Below are 18,239 nucleotides of genomic sequence, written 5' to 3'. Positions count from 1 at the left end.
AAAATGGCCAACCTCCATGATGACCAGACTCAGCTATCAGTGTCTAGCACCAACACGTCTAGAACACATAGGGGTCATGTAGCAGTTAGCGCAACATTTTTATGTCTTGGGGAGTTGGAGTTCAATTCTGATGCTGTCTATAAGAAATTTGTACGTCCTTCCTGGGAGCACGTGGGTTTCCTCTGTGTGCTCCAGCTTCCTCCCACATTCCAACGACGTACTGATTAGTAGGTTAGTTGATTATGGTAAAGTGATCATTCATTAGGTTAGGGTTAAATAGGTGGGTTTTTAGGCAGTGCGGCTCTTTGGGCAGGAAGAGCCTGTTCCTCACTGTATCTCTAAATAAATTAATCAAATAAAACATGGGCACTTTTGTAGGTGCCATTTTACAAAGTTCAGACTGAACAAGTTATTTCAAGTCACACAGTCCTTCAGATAAGATGTTGCAATGAGATAACATCTACCCTTACAGCTGGTTGTAAGATATACTACTGTTTTACAGAATAGTTGGAGGTACCGAATGTTCCTAATATTCCAGGAAGTGTCCATCTTGCAACCAACCATAGAAAATTATGCAAATTATATCTGTTCAGTTATTTGCATTGTTTTTTTTTGTGGGATCTTGCTGAGTGCAAACTTAGTCATTTCAACTGTCTCAGGAAGAATATTTAAGAAATGCTCAATTGGCCATGAAGTATTTTTGTCACAGATAGTGCCTAACCTACTGATTATTTCCAGTACTTTGTTTTTTTTCTCCCTTAAGTATCAGATTACAGCATTTGTTTGCACTTACTTTGTATTTGTTCTATTTATGTAGTATATTTTAATTAGCAGATAGATCTCAGAAAGCAAATTCCAAAATAAACAGAGAAAATATTAGTTCCTGAGCTACTGGAACAAGAGTTCAGTCAAGGAAGTGGGTCAACTGGTTCCTTAAGAGGAAAGAGAGGCTAAAGGCTTTGATGAGGAAATTCAAGAACATGACTACATAGGGAGCAGCAAAAAATGGGCTTATATAAACAGAGGAAAAAATTAGTTCCTGAGCTACTGGAACAAGAGTTCAGTCAAGGAAGTGGGTCAACTGGTTCCTTAAGAGGAAAGAGAGGCTAAAGGCTTTGATGAGGAAATTCAAGAACATGACTACATAGGGAGCAGCAAAAAATGGGCTTATATAAACAGAGAAAACAGAGAAAAAATGGGCTTATATAAACAGAGGAAAAAATTAGTTCCTGAGCTACTGGAACAAGAGTTCAGTCAAGGAAGTGGGTCAACTGGTTCCTTAAGAGGAAAGAGAGGCTAAAGGCTTTGATGAGGAAATTCAAGAACATGACTACATAGGGAGCAGCAAAAAATGGGTTCTATACTAAGGTAACAGATAATGCAATGGCCAAAATTGTAGAGGCATGGAGAATTCATGCAGAGCTTAAAGACCTAGAGAACTAAGGAGTAGTGGGCATGGAGTACAATAAAGCAGTTTTAAGGTTGATATTTAGAGAACTGGGAGGTAACATTGGCCAGTGTGTTGGAACTCAGTCCAGCTTAGCAATCCAAACCATCCCCAAATAGTTTTTCCACAAAGAATAAGTGCAACTGCACTTTATTTAATCCTTTTCTTACTGTTCTCAACAGTTAGCTCCATTCCTGATCCACTGGAAAACTCTGAAGAAATGCTACAGAATGATCAGAAGAACTTCCAGGGGTCTCATCGCCAAAGCTTGGAGTCAATAGAAGAGATCCCAGTGGTACAAAGCCCTCTTGGCAGTGCATCAATGGACAGTGGATGCAAGGAAGGAATGACTAATACAGAGAAGTGTTTTGACACATCCAACCAAAGTGCACTCCCTGATAACTCTCCGAGCTTCCTAGTAAATCCAAGAGACTCCTCACAGTTATCCACAAAAGCTGTGAACCAGCAACCAACAAGGACTTACCTGGTTAAGCAGGATACTGAAACAACTCACCGGCGGCACAGCCAATTACCACAACAGTCCAGCAAAACTAGCCAGATTAGTCTTGGGTAAATCAAATTCCCCTAAAACTTTTGAGCTGTCAGCATCGATTTAAATTACCAATGTGAAAGTTGTCTTTCTTCAATTATTCAACAATCGGTGCATCAGACGAATGTAGAATTTCTGTGTGTGAAATTATTTGTGTCAAGTGTCCCACTCCCTCTGTATCTGCATAGAGTGATAGATCTTGTTTATTAAAGGAATCATTTCTATAGGAGATTCTGGCTAACGTGAACCACTTGGAATCAAATATTCTGGAGACCCTCTTTTTAACATGAGTGGAGTCCCTCATATTCTTATTCTCATACTTGGGACCCTGTGCCAAATTTTGGGGTAATAATAGAGGCAGTCACATGACTCCTGAAAGGCCACATCTGCACATGTTGACCCATCCACTGGAAGAGGGAAAGACTCATCCTACTCACCGAGACTCCCACCCTGACTCGAGAGAGAGGATAGGAATGGTTTTATTTCTTAAAGCAAGCAGGAACCATGGAAAGAAAGGAAATCAATCATCCTGAGCATCTAATCACATTCTCCCTTCAACTTGTAATGATGAGCCTGAGATCCTGAAAACTTCCACCAAATTTGTTTTTTTTTACCTTGCACCACCTGAAATTTTGGGCCTCTGTTATTACCATACTAACTGCTTGTGTCACCCCTGATGCTGTCCCTCAGGGTTGAGGATGAATTACTACTTCCACACCAGTTCATTGTGGACTGAGGTTGCTGATGGGGTCACTGTGGAAGCTGCCAGCCTTGTCATGGGTGGGTGGGTGGTGAGTGAGTAGTTTGGGAGGTGCTGTGCCTCTTCACCTGGGCTTCTGTGTGCTCCCGATGAAAAGACTCGGATGTTCACCATGTCCTCCTGGATATCTCTTCTCCACTTTGATCAGTCAGGGCCCAGGAATTCCCATGAGTCAGTGTGTGATTTTTGTCTTGGTATAGAGAATTTGAAATTTAACTCTGAAGCATACACCACTTTGCTGGTGACCAACAGTGCTGCAAAATAGGAACATCAACAGTTTGAAAACCATCTCCAATTTCTTTCGGCCAAAGCACACCTAATAACATAAAGCCAGTTCCAGATTACAAGATTAACTATTTCCAAACCTAAGCCACCTTCAAAAGCCAGTACGTAAAATATAACAAAATATTCTTGATGAACTGTCTTCGACCTGAAATGTTAACTCTGTTTCTTTTCTCGCAGATGCAGGTTGAGTATTTCTAGAATGTTTCCTTTTTATGTTACAGAGAAGTATATTTGACCTAGCAACATAAATTACTTTAGCAAGCATATATTTGGTTACCTTCACCTTCCATGCATATAGACTTCATGTTGAACTGATAGCCAGCACAACACGCAGTTAGAATCTGATTTGATCTTAGCAGTTGCACCCTTAGTTTTGCAGCACCCACATTCCAGAAGCTCACAGGAATATGAGCTGCTTTTAACCAAATTTACATATAACACATCTACTTTTCTAGAATGAGAGCTGTTAAATGTGAACAAGCTTATGCTTTTATACACAAACAAGCATGTAGAATTATGTTATCAACACAATTCATCCTTGGTTCTGGAATATGTTGAAAAGCTTTTTGTTTGTCCTGTGGAGTAGTTCCTTTCTAACAGGAGTCACTTGTTAATGGGTATATTTAAAGTGGAGTTTGATAGTTACTTGATTAATCAGGATATCAAAGGTTACAGGGAGAAGCAAGGAGAATGGGGTTGAGAGGGATAATAAATCAGCCATGATTGAATGGTGGAGCAGAATCTTTGGGCCAAATGTCCTAATTCTGCTCCTAGGTCTTATAAGAGGTGAAAGGAGAGGGGATACAAGTGTTAGGAGATAAAATATTAGCTTTATTTGTTACATGTACATCAAAAGACACAAGGAAGTGCATCATTTTGCATTAACAAGCAACACGGTCTGTGAATTATGCAGCTCACAAGGATTGCCACGTTTCCAGTACCAACATGTTATGCCCACAAGTAACTGACTAACCCTAACCATACATCTTTAGATTGTGGGAAGAAACCCACGTGGGCAAGGGGAGAATGTACAAACTGCTTACAGACAGCTTGGGAATCGAACTCGGGATGGGTGATCGCCGGCGTTGTAATTGATACGTTACTGTGTCACACTTTTGACTGGTCTGATACTGCAGTGAGAATGAATGTGAAACTATTTATTCCTAGAGATAACAACTTTTGAAGTATCTTCTACATTTAAGTCATGATGTTCAGTTATTTGGAAGAAATAAGATATAAATGTAAAATGAAATGAATTCTTGTATCTATTAATACCTACACTAATCCATTTGAGTAAATGGTATTTACTCAATGATCTTTATTAAATATTTTCAATGCTGCCAACTTATAATGTAAAAATCAATTCCATTCTCTCTATATGTTTAGTTAAAAATACTTCAATCATAACTTGCTACATTACTATTTATGATAGAAATTACCTAGGCATGCTGTCATATTCTAAATACAACCTTCATTCAGTGGTGAATTTAAAAGGCAAACATGAGGAAATCTGCAGATGCTGGAAATTCAAGCTACACACACAAAATGCTGGTGGAACGCAGCAGGCCAGGCAGCATCTATAGGGAGAAGCACTGTCGAGGTTTCAGGACCTGACGAAGGGTCTCGTCCCGAAACGTCGACAGCGCTTCTTCCTGTAGATGCTGCCTGACCTGCTGCGTTCCACCAGCATTTTGTGTGTGTTGCTTCATTCAGTAGTTCTTGTCAGGAGGACGCTGTTCCAGTGTGACAAATTACAACTTGCATTTTCCATTATAAACCTTGATGTAAAAAAATTATACTTGGGAAGTATAAAAATGACAATTTTGACTTGAATTAGGACTGAATTATTTCTTAATCACGATCCAGTTATTCTGCGCTGTTAGATCCTATATGTGAAGACTATAGTTGGCCTTCATTTCCTGTATCTATTACTACAAGAGTTTCATTAATGTTGAGTTTTAAATATTGAAAATCAGAATCAGGTTTAAATGGGAAATCATCAAATAATCATTACTTCAGTTGTTTATGGCCAGATGAAAGTCAAGGCACAGATGTTTTTGGTGTTTATCATTAAACTTAAGTGAACATAGCCAGCTAGAGTTGAATCAGTACTTGAATAGAAATGTTCGAAGAACAATAGGATGAAGGCAAGTAGTGTGTATTGGTGTTTTTCTGAAGACCCATTATAAAATCAGGGATAATGATGCGCACTATGGTTTTGACATACCCTTTCCTGCTTATACAGGGATGGATTGTGTTATCGATCTAGAGTTTCGTTTATCTTACAAATGCACTATTCTGTTGACTGAGTTCAATGTGACAGTTTTTAAAATGTAATAGTTATGATTGGTTTGTGTTTTAGTACCCATTATGTCAAACTTGAAACTGTTTTTAAATGTGCAAATGTATATAAAACAAGATTTTGTAATATTTTTATGTCACTTTCACTGGTGTTGAAAGCTGTTTAGAATATTTCATTTCGTTTCTTTGGTAAATTCTGCTTATTCTAAGGTTATGTTCAGACTTGGCACAGCATCTAAATCCAGTGTTCCTAACCTGGGGTCCACTGACTTCTTGCTTAATGGTATTTGGTCCATGGCATAAAAAAGGTTGGGAACCCCTGATCTAAATTAAACCAGTATTGTATAATATGTTAGCCACATAAGAAATTGAGTATGCACACACTGCAAATGCATTTCTGATTTGTTTATAAAAGATGAGTAATAAAGAAAATTATTAGGTGTGTGAATCTCCATGGTTACATGGCATAGACATATGACTTGGATTAAATTTTTTCATATATATGAACTTTTACATATATATAAAAGTTGTTGAAACCTTATGATTTTATTAATCAATGAACTGCACATCATTTCACTTAAGCAGATTAAAGTTTTCCAACCTCAGTACTGACTTCATTTCCTCAGCATTTTACTTTAATCTCATAGTTTCTGTGATCATTATCACTATTCATTGTTTTATTAAATTCCAGATTAATAACTGGATTGTTCAGCTAAATCTCCAAATTATTTGTCCAGTAATTTAACTGCAGTATCCCCACCATGCCCATTGGCAGAGAATAAAGGTAACAATTTGTCTATCTTGCTCCTCCCAAACTATTCCAGATACATCTTAAATTGTCTTCAAAGATTCAATGGTGGAAAAATATGGTGAAAATTCTTAAAATTCTTATAGTTTAATATAGCCTGTAAGCTTGAATGTGTCTTCCTGCTGATTGTTTAGTAGCTGATAGAGCAGTACCACAGACTGGTGAAGGGCACAATGTGAGGCTATAGAGATGGGTGTAGAGGTTTTGCTGGCCTACTCTCCCCTTGGCATTATAAGAATATAAGACATAGGCCATCTGGCCCATTGAGCCTGCTCCGGCATTCAATTAGATCATGGATGATCTAATCAGGTACTCGTTTCCACCTACCTGCCTTTTCCCCCATTACTCTTAATTCCCCTACTATTCAAAAATCTATCCAACCTTGTCTTAAGTATATTTACTGAGGTAGCCTCCACTGCTTCATTGGGCAGAGAACTCCACAGATTTACCACTCTTTGAGAAAAGCAGTTCCTCCTCATCTTGATCCTAAATTTACTGCCCTGAATCTTGAAGCTATGTCCCCTAGATCTAGTCTCACCTACCAGTGGAAACAACTTTCCTAGTTCTATCTTATTTATCCCTTTCATAATTTTATGTTTCTACAAGATCTCCTCTCATCCGTCTGCATTCCAGCGATCTATCGTGTGGATAGTCACAGGCTTTTTCCCAGGGCTGAAATGGCTAGCACAAGAAGGCACAGTTTTAAGGTGCTTGGAAGTAGGTACAGAGGAGATATTGGGCATGTTTTTTACGCAGAGAGTGGTGAGTATGTGGAATGGGCTGCCGAAGCCAGTGGTAGAAGTGGATGTGATAGGGTCTTTTAAGAGACTCCTGGACAGGTACATGGAGCTCAGAAAAATAGAAGGCTATGGGTAACCCTAGGTAATTTCTTAGGTAAGGACATGTTCAGCATAGCTTTGTGGGCTGAAGGGCTTGTATTGTGCTGTAGGTTTTCTAGGTTTCTATGAGTATAATCCCAGGCAATTCAATCGCTCCTGATAGTCTTAACCCCCTCATCTCTGGAATCAACCTGGTGAACCTCGTCTGCACTGCCTCCAAAGCTAGTATATCCTTCCTCAAGTAAGGAGGCAAGAAATGCATGCAGTACTCCAGGTGTGGCCTCAGCAGTACCCTGCATAGTGGCAGCATAACCTCCCTGCTCTTAAATTCAATCCCTCTATCAATGAAGGCCAACATTACATTTGCCTTCTTGATAGGCTGATGTACCTGCAAACCCACCTTTTGTGATTCGTGCATAAGCACTCCCAAGTCCCTCTGCACAGCAGCATGTTGCAATTTTTTGCCATTTAAATAATAAGCTAATCTTACACTTTGCCTTCTAAAGTGGGTGACCTTGCATTTACCAACATTGTACCCCATCTGCCAGACCCTTGCCCATCCACTTACCCTATCTATAATCTTTGTGCAGACTTTCTATATCTTCTGCGCAGTTTGCTTTTCCACTCAGTTGAGTGTCATCAGCAAACTGAATACACTACACTTGGTCCCCTCTTCCAAATCGTTAATGTACATCATGAACAGTTGTGGGCCCAGCACCGATCCCTGCGGAACACCGTTCATCACTGATTGCCACCAAGAGAAGCACCCATGGGTCCGAACTCCCTGCTTTCTATTGGTTAACCAATCCTCTATCCATGCTAATAATCACTCCAACTCTATGCATCCTTAGAGAAGTCTTTTATGTGGCACCTCATCGAAAACCTTCTGAATATCCAAGTAAGTAACGTCCAACTGTTACCCTCTACCATTGTGCTCATTATATCCTTGAAGAGCTCCAGTAAGCTTGTAAAGCAGGACCTGCGTTTGCTGAATCCATGCTGTGTCTGCCTGATGGATCCATTTCTTGCCAGAAATCTTGCTATTTCTTTAATGATAGCTTCAAGCATTTGCCCAACTAAAGATATTGAACCAACTGGCCTATAGTTACCTGCCTTCTGCCTGCATCCTTCTTGAACAGTGGTGCGACATTTGCCTTCTTCCAATCCACCGGGACCTGCCCAGAGTCCCGAGAATTTTGGTAAATTATCACCAAAGCCTCTACTATAACCTCTACAATTTCTTTCAGTACCCTGAGATGCATTCCATCAGGACCAGGGGACTTGTCTATCTTAAGATCCACAAGTTTTCTCAGCACTACCTCTTTAGTGATAGCTATTGTATCATCTCCCATCACATCCATACCATCTCTCTTTGACATGGTAGACATGCCGTCCAGCGTGAAGACTGACACAAAATAGTCATTCAAAGCCTCGACCATATTATGGGGGCTGCAAGGAGAAGAGCCAGCTAGAACGTCACAGGGGCTTCTGAGAGTGGCTATGGATCAAGATATGTGACCCAAGGACTGATAATGCTGGGCCACAACCCAGGGCCTGATCAAACCTGTCTGAGTCGCCTAGGTGAGGGTGTCTGATTTTGAAAGACCCAAAACGCCTGATGACCCCAATTTACCTCCGTGATGATGTGTCCCAGCACGTCCTAGCTTCTCAAGCTTCAAATATGAAAATGTTACTTGATCATGCATTTTTCTGAGGCCCTCCACTGGTCGAAGTCGACCATGGTTATTGTGTCCTAGTTGTCCATGGGATACGCAAGCCAGCACTCCGGTATGGGGAGTAAGCTGTTGCTCGTGTAGCAGGCTGCCCATCTCCATGCAGCTGATGAATCCAAATGAGTGGCAGAGACCGACACAGTTTGGCACCAGTGATATCACAGGAGCTGCTAGTCTGTATTGAACTCAATGTCTTAGGGACTCCAGCTCTGGATATTTCCTTGGGGTTTTCTCCTGAAGCCTTCCCTGTAGTGGGTATAGTCGCAAGGCAACAGAGCTTTGAAACAGAATTTTCCTTCCCCAAAATGAGCTGCCAACCATGGCTGAAGAGCCCCCAAAGCCTGAAGCGATTGGATTTAAGGTGCCAGTGGCCCACCTTTGCTCCTTCTCCAGTCAGTAGAAACAGTTCTGCTGGACATGGTAGCTAAGCCACATGTGAAGGGCAGGAGCTGGAATTGGTATTCAGAGGCTGTTTGAGACTCACACCATTGTGAGCATTTAATAGGTAGTGGCACCTTACCCCCACTACCTCCCCGGCAATAACAACCTTAATCATAAAAACACAGCTCCTTACGGTTATAAATCTCAAAAGAGTTGGTGAAAAAGAAAATTACTAATGTTATACAGAAAGCCTATTGACTTGGATTTAATTTTTGACTTGGTTTTATTGAATTGGTATAATTTTACTATTAAAAGAAAAGCACATCAAATTTCGGTCGGACAGATTACAGCAATTTCTATTTCAACAGTTTGTTGAAACTGTTGAAATTACAATTTCATTTCCCAAACATTTGTAAAATATTACAATAGTTTCAGTGGTTATCATAATTATATTTTTCTTTTCCCAAATTCCAGTTTGTGCTGTCCTCATCTCTCTGCACTGTGCCACTGTTGCAAAAAGCTAATTTTCATGGAATTTATACCCTGTGTTTGCATGCCTATGACAACAATTGAGCTTGAAAGGTAAAACTAACCAGTCTCAACTTCCTCCTCTTCCATCACTATCATCATAGAAGTTTTTTGTTGACTAATTACATAATTTATTCTACTTTCCTTTCTGTTATAAATATATTTTTAAAAAATGGAACAACACACACAAAATGCTAGAGGAACTCAACAAGTCAGGCAACATTCTATGGAGAGGAATAAACGGTCTGGTTATTCCTCTCCATAGATGCTCTCAAACCAACTGAGTTCCTCCAGCATTTTGTGTGTGTTGCTCTGGATTTCCAGCATCTGCAGAATCTCTGGTGCTTGAGTATATGTTTTTTTAAAAATCTCATCTTACTCCTGTATTATAAATGTAACCATAGTGTACTAAAATCTGCTGGTAGTAGACTGCTAGTAGTAGTACTAGATGTAGTAGTAAATCTAGTAGTAGATAGTTGAAAAGTACTTTTACTTCTCAACTTCGCATTATTCACTCCACCAAATCCCTTTTGAAGTCTATATAACTTCCTTACGTTTATATTGTGACTGTACTTCCAGAGTGACTTTGCTGTTCACCACTGGGATGCAAGATAAATATTTGCTTCATTTATTAATTTGTATTTTCTATTTAGAGGTTCTTTAAAGAGCAGGTGTCTAAGACTACATTCACCTTTCCAAATGCAGCCTCACTGTTAACAGGTAAAACCTCACAATCACTTTCACCATTCCTCTTGCACACTCAGTGAGGCCTGAGTGTTCTATTCACTTCCTTAGAAGTTGGCAAAGATTTGGCATGACATCGAAAACTTTGATTCTGTTATGTTTCTTGGATTTATTGAGTATGCCCGCAGGAAAACATATCTTGGGGTTGTATATAGTGACATACAATATTGTACTTTGATAATACATTTAACTTTTGAACAATAACACCAGGTAATGGTCAATGCTCCCCTGCACATCTTTTCAATTGTTAATGGACATCTATATATTTCTTTCAAAATATCACATTAAATTATAGGGATGGATAACCCGGTTTCTTCTGCATATTTTTAAATTGCTGTTTTTCTCATGTTGATTATTCTTCGGATAATTTAAGCAAATTTGGAAATTGATTCTTTAAAGATTTTTGTATTTCCTAGAGAGAAAACTTATTTCTCTGCAAACTCATAGCGAGAATCAGCATAGAGGGAGCTTGGAGTTGATCTCTCTGAAAGTGGCAACGCAAGTATTTGGGGTGGCAAAGAATGTGTGCTACATACTTGTCTTTACTAGTCAGAGTGTGGAATATAAATATCAAATATTGTTTGTTGATCCACATTCCAGCATCTGCAGTCTCTTGTGTCTTCATGAAACTTGTGGTCATATTGCACCTGTATAAAATTTAGTTTTGGCCATATTGGAATATTGTGGGCCATCCTGAACAAAACAGGAAGAATTCGGAAAGGATGCAAGAGAGTTTCACCAGGATGTTGCATGGATTAGAGAACACTACCTATAAGGAGAGATTGCACACATTTGGATCATTTTTCTGGAGCATTGGAGGCAACCTGATATAAAATTATGTAAAAGTATATAAAAGTTAAGCGATGGTCTGACATGTTAAAATAACCATGGCTGGAATGATCTGACAAATGGAACATTTGATGCCAGCTGCAGTCACAATTTAACCACAAGTTATGTGACTGTCAACTTTCATCCAGTAAAAATGCACAAATGACAGTATAATAAACATATTCAGTCTTGGTATGGTTACTTGATGGCGAGATAATATCTTAGACAATTGGGAAGAAAACCCTAAGGAATAATTTAATTAGTGTTGACTTCCTCTCCTGTAATGACTTCTTATTTTTTCACTGTGGTTTGCATGATGTGAATATTCCAAGATATGCTGCTACTAAATTCATCTTTCTTCCCCCCCCCCCACTCTATCCTTTCTGTAGGAATCACTCTCTACGTGATTGTCTTGTCCACTTGTTCCTCCCCACTGACACTTAACACAGTGACACTTGACACAGGCCAGTGAGTGAGTGGGCCAGTGAAGGAGTGGAGATTTGAGGCTTTGACCCGAGAGATTCTGGCAGTTTTGGCAGTTGGACTGTGCAATCAAGTCAATCAAGATTGGAATAGCTCAGTAGAAAGCCGTTGAATAGACAATCAAGATCTGAATAACTCAGACTCAGCAGAAAGCAGCTGATTGGGCTATCGAGGTCAGGTGACCAAGCAGTTTGAAAAGTTCAAACAAATAAATAGAGGGTTACCTCAAGAGGAGCGGCCTGTGGAAAGTGGCCAGTGAAGGAGTGGAGATTTGAGGCTTTGACTCGAGAGGTTTCGACGAGAAGAGGCTGAGGACGAGCTTCACTCCAAGTGAGGTAAGGCCGGGTAAGTTCCTTTCAAAGGAGAAAGTTTCAAAAGTTTGGGCAAGTATAGGGTAGGTCATGGCAGCTGAGATCGGCCCCATGGTTTGTTCATCCTGCAGCATGTGGGAAATCAGGGATACTTCCAGTGTCCCCAACGACTATGTGTGCAGGAAGTGTGTCCAACTGCAGCTTCTGGCAGATCGCACTGAGCATCTGGAGCTGCGATTGGATTCATACTGGAGCATTTGCGATGCTGAGAAAGTCGTGAATATCACGTTCAGAAAGTTGGCCACACTGCAGGTAAAGGCTACACAGGCAGAAAGGGAAGGGGTGGCCACTAGACAGCGTAGCAGTAGGTCATCTCCCTCCTAAACAGATATACTGTTTTGGATACTGTTGGGGGAGATGTCTCATCAGGGGAAGGCAGCAGCAGCCGAGTTCATTGCACCATGGGTGGCTCTGCGACACAGGAGGGAAGAAAAAGGAGTGGGAGAGCTATGGTGATAGGGGATTCGATTATAAGGGAAATAGATAGGCATTTCTGCGGCTGCAAACGAGACTCCAGGATAGTATGTTGCCTCCCTGGTGCAAGGGTTAAGGATGTCTCTGAGCGGCTGCAGGACATTCTGGAGTGGGAGGGTGAACAGCCAGTGGTCATGGTGCACATAGGTACCAACTATATAGGTAAAAAACTGGATGAGGTCCTACAAAGTGAATTTAGGGAGTTAGGAGATAAACTAAAAAGTAGGACCACAAAGGTGGTAATCTCTGGATTACTACCAGTGCCACGTGCTAGTCAGAGTAGAAATAGGAGGATATTTCAGATGAATACGCGGCTTGAAAAATGGTGCAAGGGGGAGGGATTCAAATTTCTGGGGCATTGGAACCAGTTCTGGGGGAGGTGGGACCGGTATAAACAGGACTGTCTGCACCTGGGCTGGACTGGAATCAATGTCCTAGGGGGAACGTTTGCTACTGCTGTTCAGGAGGCTTTAAACTAATGTGGAAAGGGGAAGGGAACAAGTGCAGAGAGACAGAGGGGTGTAAAATGAGGGTAGAAGCAAAAAGTAGTAAGGTGAAAAGTAAAAGTGGCAGGCAGGCAAATCCAGGGCAAAAAGCGCCACTTTTCAACATAATTGTATAAGGGCTAAGAGTGTTGTAAAAACAAGCCTGAAGGCTTTGTGTGTCAATGCGAGGAGTATTCGTAACAAGGTGGATGAATTGAATGTGCAGATAGTTATTAATGAATATGATATAGTTGGGATCACAGAGACATGGCTCCAGGGTGACCAAGGATGGGAGCTCAACATCCAGGGATATTCAATATTCAGGAGGGATAAACAGGAAAGAAAAGGAGGTGGGGTAGCATTGCTGGTCAGAGAGGAAGGACATTAGCCTGGAGGATCTGAAATCAATATGGGTAGAGCTGCATAACACTAAGGGGCAGAAAACGCTGGTGGGAGTTGTGTACAGACCACCTAACAGTAGTAGTGAGGTTGGGGATGGCATTAAACAGGAAATTAGAAATGCATGCAATAAAGGAACAGTAGTTATAATGGGCGACTTCAATCTACATATAGATTGGGTGAACCAAATTGGTAAGGGTGCTGAGGAAGAGGATTTCTTGGAATGTATGCGGGATGGTTTTCTGAACCAACATGTCGAGGAACCAACTAGAGAACAGGCCATTCTAGATTGGGTATTGAGCAATGAGGAGGGGTCAGTTAGCAATCTTGTCGTGCGAGGCCCCTTGGGTAAGAGTGACATAATATGGTGGAATTCTTCATTAATATGGAGAGTGACATAGTTAATTCAGAAACAAAGGTTCTGAACTTAAAGAAGGGTAACTTTGAAGGTATGAGACATGAATTAGCTAAGATAGACTGGCAAATGATACTTAAAGGGTTGACGGTGGATATGCAATGGCAAGCATTTAAAGATCACATGGATGAACTACAACAATTGTTCATCCCAGTTTGGCAAAAGAATAAACCAGGGAAGGTAGTGCACCCGTGGCTGACAAGGGAAACTAGGGATAGTATCAAGTCCAAAGAAGAAACATATAAATTAGCAAAAAAAAGTGGCACACCTGAGGACTGGGAGAAATTCAGAGACCAGCAGAGGAAGACAAAGGGCTTAATTAGGAAAGGGAAAAAAGATTATGACAGAAAGCTGGCAGGGAACATAAAAACTGACTGTAAAAGCTTTTATAGTTGCATGAAAAGAAAAAGATTGGTCAAGACAAATGTAGGTCCTTTACAGTCAGAAACAGGTGAATTGATCATAGGGAACAAAGACATGGCAGACCAATTGAATAACTACTTTGGTTCTGTCTTCACTAAGGACATAAATAATCTTCCGGAAATAGTAAGGGACCGAGGGTCGAGTGAGATGGAGGAACTGAGGGAAATACATGTTAGTAGGGAAGTGGTGTTAGGTAAAATGAAGGGATTAAAGGCAGATAAATCCCCAGGGCCAGATGGTCTGCATCCCAGAGTGCGTAAGGAAGTAGCCCAAGAAATAGTGGATGCATTAAGAGATAATTTTTCAAAACTCCTTAGTTTCTGGATTCGTTCCCGAGGATTGGAGGGTGGCTAATGTAACCTCACTTTTTAAAAAAGGAGGGAGAGAGAAACAAGGGAATTATAGACCGGTTAGTCTGATATCGGTGGTAGGTAAAATGCTAGAGTTGGTTATCAAGGATGTGATAACAGCACATTTGGAAAGAGGTGATATCATCGGACAAAGTCAGCACTGATTTGTGAAGGGAAAATCATGTCTGATGAATCTTATAGAATTTTTTGAAGATGTAACCAGTAGAGTGGATAGGGGAGAACCAGTGGATGTGGTATATTTAGATTTTCAAAAGTCTTTTGAAAAGGTCCCACACAGGAGATTAGTGTGCAAACTTAAAGCACACGGTATTGGGGGTATGGTATTGATGTGGATAGAGAATTGGTTGGCAGACAGGAAGCAAAGAGTGGGAGTAAATAGGAGCTTTTCAGAATGGTAGGCAGTGACTAGTGGGGTACCGCAAGGCTCAGTGCTGGGACCCCAGTTGTTTACAATATATTTTAATGATTTAGACGAGGGAATTAAATGCAGCATCTCCAAGTTTGCGGATGACACGAAGCTGGGCGGCGGTGTTAGCTGTGAGGAGGATGCTAAGAGGATGCAGGGTGACTTGGATAGGTTAGGTGAGTGGGCAAATTCATGGCAGATGCAATTTAATGTGGATAAATGTCAGGTTATCCATTTTGGTTGCAAGAAGAGGAAAACAGATTATTATCTGAATGGTGGCCGATTAGGAAAAGGGGAGATGCAACAAGACCTGGGTGTCATTGTACACCAGTCATTGAAGGTGGGCATGCAGGTACAGCAGACGGTGAAAAAGGCAAATGGTATGTTGGCATTCATAGCAAAAGGATTCGAGTACAGGAGCAGGGAGGTTCTACTGCAGTTGTACAAGGCCTTGGTGAGACCGCATCTAGAATATTATGTGCAGTTTTGGTCCCCTAATCTGAGGAAAGACATTCTTGCCATTGAGGGAGTACAGAGAAGGTTCACCAGATTGATTCCTGGGATGGCAGGACTTTCATGTGAAGAAAGACTGGATCGTCTAGGTTTATACTCACTGGAATTTAGAAGATTGAGGGGGGATTTTATTGAAATGTATAAAATTCTAAAGGGATTGGACAGGCTAGATGCAGGAAGATTGTTTCCGATGTTGGGGAAGTCCAGAACGAGGGGTCAGTTTAGGGATAAAGGGAAAGCCTTTTAGGACCGAGATGAGGAAGAACTTCTTCACACATAGAGTGGTGAATCTGTGGAATTCTCTGCTACAGGAAACAGCTGAGGCCGGTTCATATTTAAAAGGAAGTCAGATATGGCCCTTGTGGCTAAAGGGATCGGGGGTATGGAGAGAAAGCAGGTACAGGGTTCTGAGTTGGATGATCAGCCATGATCATACTGAATGGCGGGGCAGGCTTGAAGGGCCGAATGGCCTACTCCTGCACCTATTTTCTATGTTTCTAACCCTGCAAGTGTGACACCTGCCCCTACACGTCCTCCCTCACCACTATTCATGGCTCCAAACAGTCCTTCCAGATGAGGCGACACTTAAGCTGCCAGTCTGTTGGAGTCACCGATTGTACACAACACTCCCAGTGCAGCCTCTTCTCTAGTGGTGAGACCTGCCATAGACCGGAGGACCACTTCGTCGACCACCTTTACTCTGTCCACCACACAAGGTGGGATTTCCCCAGAGGCCATCCATTTTAATTCTACCTCCCATTCCCATCCTGACATCCTCCTCTATGGTCATGATGAGGCCACATACAGGCTGGAGGAGCAGCACCTCGTATTCCTTCTAGGTAGCCTCTAACTTGGTGGCATGAAAATTAATTTCTCTAACTTCCTCCTGCTTCTGTTTTCCCATTCGCCATTCGGACTACCCTCTTAACTCTTTTCCTTACTTGCCCATCACCCACCTTTGGTGTACCTCCTTCCCTTTCTCTCATGGTCCACAGTGTCTCCTATAATTCCTTCTCCTCCAACCTTTTATGACCTCCATCTATCACCTCCCAACCTCCCACTTTATTCCCCTTCCCCTCATTCACCTACCTCTCTCCTTACCTGTTTTCACCTGTCAGCTGCCCATTTGTGCTCATTACATCCCCGACTTTTTCTGCCTTCTTCCCTTCCCTTCCAGTCCTGAAGAAGGGTATTGGCCTGAAACATCAAACTTTTGATCCCTGTCCTACAGATTCAGACAGCATTTTGTGTGTGTTACTGTATTCCAAAATATGTTGCTTTGTCTGTTGTGTTAATGCCACTTTGCCACGATCCAGACAAATGCATCAGATGTCCTGTTTGTGGGGTGGGGGGGGGGGGAAGGTTTTATACAAAAGCAAGTTGGGCATTACCTTTTTTTCCAGAATGCATGGGGCCAAACACTCAAATGAAATATAGCCAGAAGCTTCATCCTTTATTTAGGATTTCTGATATTTATATCTTGTATTAAATGTTTTGTTTTCTTTCTGTGGTTTTCAACTCCAAAGCAGTTCATTAGAGTTTTAACTTATCCTTGAGTCCTGTGCAATAATAAGATTTTAATTAATATTGGATGGAAGTTAATGCATTTGATTAAAACAATGTGCATTGGGTTTGAATGTAATCCAAACTGAGACAAAAAGCTTATTTGTGGTGCTGTTGCTGCAGTTCAAGAGAGTGCAATATTGGACTGCAAGCCATTGTCAAACCACAGAGAAGGGCTGTCCTGAGATGAAAGTTAAGAAACTGTTGGTTATAGTCTCAATGTGGAATTTACTGCGACTGAACACAGATGAATATTTCCATCAGATTGGCCTTATCCAAAGGACTACAGAGCTCATAATCTTACAGTACAAAAGGAATGAAGTGCATCAGTGAATTAAAAAAAAGAAATTCAGGAGACAAAGAGTAAATGTTAAAAATAGGAAAAAATGGGCAAGTAAAATAATTTTAATAAGGGAAATGCAATATACATAAAAATAGGACCTCTTAAAATGAAAATTATCTGTCTTAAAATGATCTGTTTACAGATCTTGGTATAGTTTTAAGTGACTAATACTGTCTTCATAAGACTGGGAAAAGATCTTCATTAAAAGATTAATGAAGGAAGTTTGTGAAATGTGAAAGAGACCTGATTTTCGCGAATGGATATAAGATCACTAATCCCGTGTGTGGCCGAATGGCCTAAACCTGCTCCCATGTTTTATGGTATTTTGATTTCAACTTGAAAGTCACATTTGCAACAAAATGGGATACTCGTGGCAGGGGATTTGTCTTCTAAAACCAACCATAACGCTTGATTTGCCAATATCACAGTCATATAAAACACACATATACCAGGTATTCAACATCCTTTCACAAAAACAATCTGCCATACAGCCCAGCACAGATCCGCCGCCACCCCTATTACCCAAATAAACCTGCTTCGAGAGTGAGGTAACCATAAATCCATGTAGACAAAGATATACGCACCCACAGCCAGGCAGAACCTCAAGCACATACGTGCAGAACTACAGAGAGGCATCGACATGGCCAGGCACCGCCGGTGAGGCACATCAATGCATGAAGACAGATAAACAAACTAAACAGCCACATAGTGCTGACAACACAAGTTTTAAAACACACATGCCACGGAAGCGTGAAGGCGATTGGACTGTGCACACGGTATATACGCGAG

The 18,239-nt window shown here is 41.1% G+C and overlaps 2 protein-coding genes and 1 long non-coding RNA gene across 10 annotated transcripts in view; 2 read left to right on the top strand and 1 right to left on the bottom strand.

Moving 5' to 3' along the window:
• Positions 1-5,785, top strand: part of zdhhc11 (zinc finger DHHC-type containing 11) — a 136,051-nt gene extending 130,266 nt beyond the window's left edge. For all 8 annotated transcript variants that reach the window (XM_059945328.1, XM_059945331.1, XM_059945330.1 and 5 more), the window contains exon 11: positions 1,630-5,785. In XM_059945328.1, the coding sequence (XP_059801311.1) occupies positions 1,630-2,021 (392 nt within the window). In that variant the 3' untranslated portion in view covers positions 2,022-5,785. The remainder of the gene's footprint in view (positions 1-1,629) is intronic.
• Positions 3,853-18,164, bottom strand: LOC132378429 (uncharacterized). Its single transcript, XR_009507034.1, has 3 exons — positions 18,035-18,164; positions 16,936-17,103; positions 3,853-11,145 (listed from the first exon to the last, which is right to left on the bottom strand). It is a non-coding gene; the product is annotated as an uncharacterized LOC132378429 (long non-coding RNA).
• The window catches only part of LOC132378428 (tubulin polymerization-promoting protein), a 47,848-nt gene continuing 40,749 nt past the window's right edge, over positions 11,141-18,239 (top strand). The window contains exon 1 of the mRNA XM_059945340.1: positions 11,141-12,022. The gene's annotated coding sequence lies outside the window, so the exon portion shown is untranslated. The remainder of the gene's footprint in view (positions 12,023-18,239) is intronic.

The sequence above is a fragment of the Hypanus sabinus genome, chromosome 20 (genome assembly GCF_030144855.1).
Source record: "Hypanus sabinus isolate sHypSab1 chromosome 20, sHypSab1.hap1, whole genome shotgun sequence".
Classification (NCBI taxonomy): Eukaryota; Metazoa; Chordata; class Chondrichthyes; order Myliobatiformes; family Dasyatidae; genus Hypanus; species Hypanus sabinus.
This window is presented reverse-complemented; position numbering and strand designations above follow the sequence as displayed.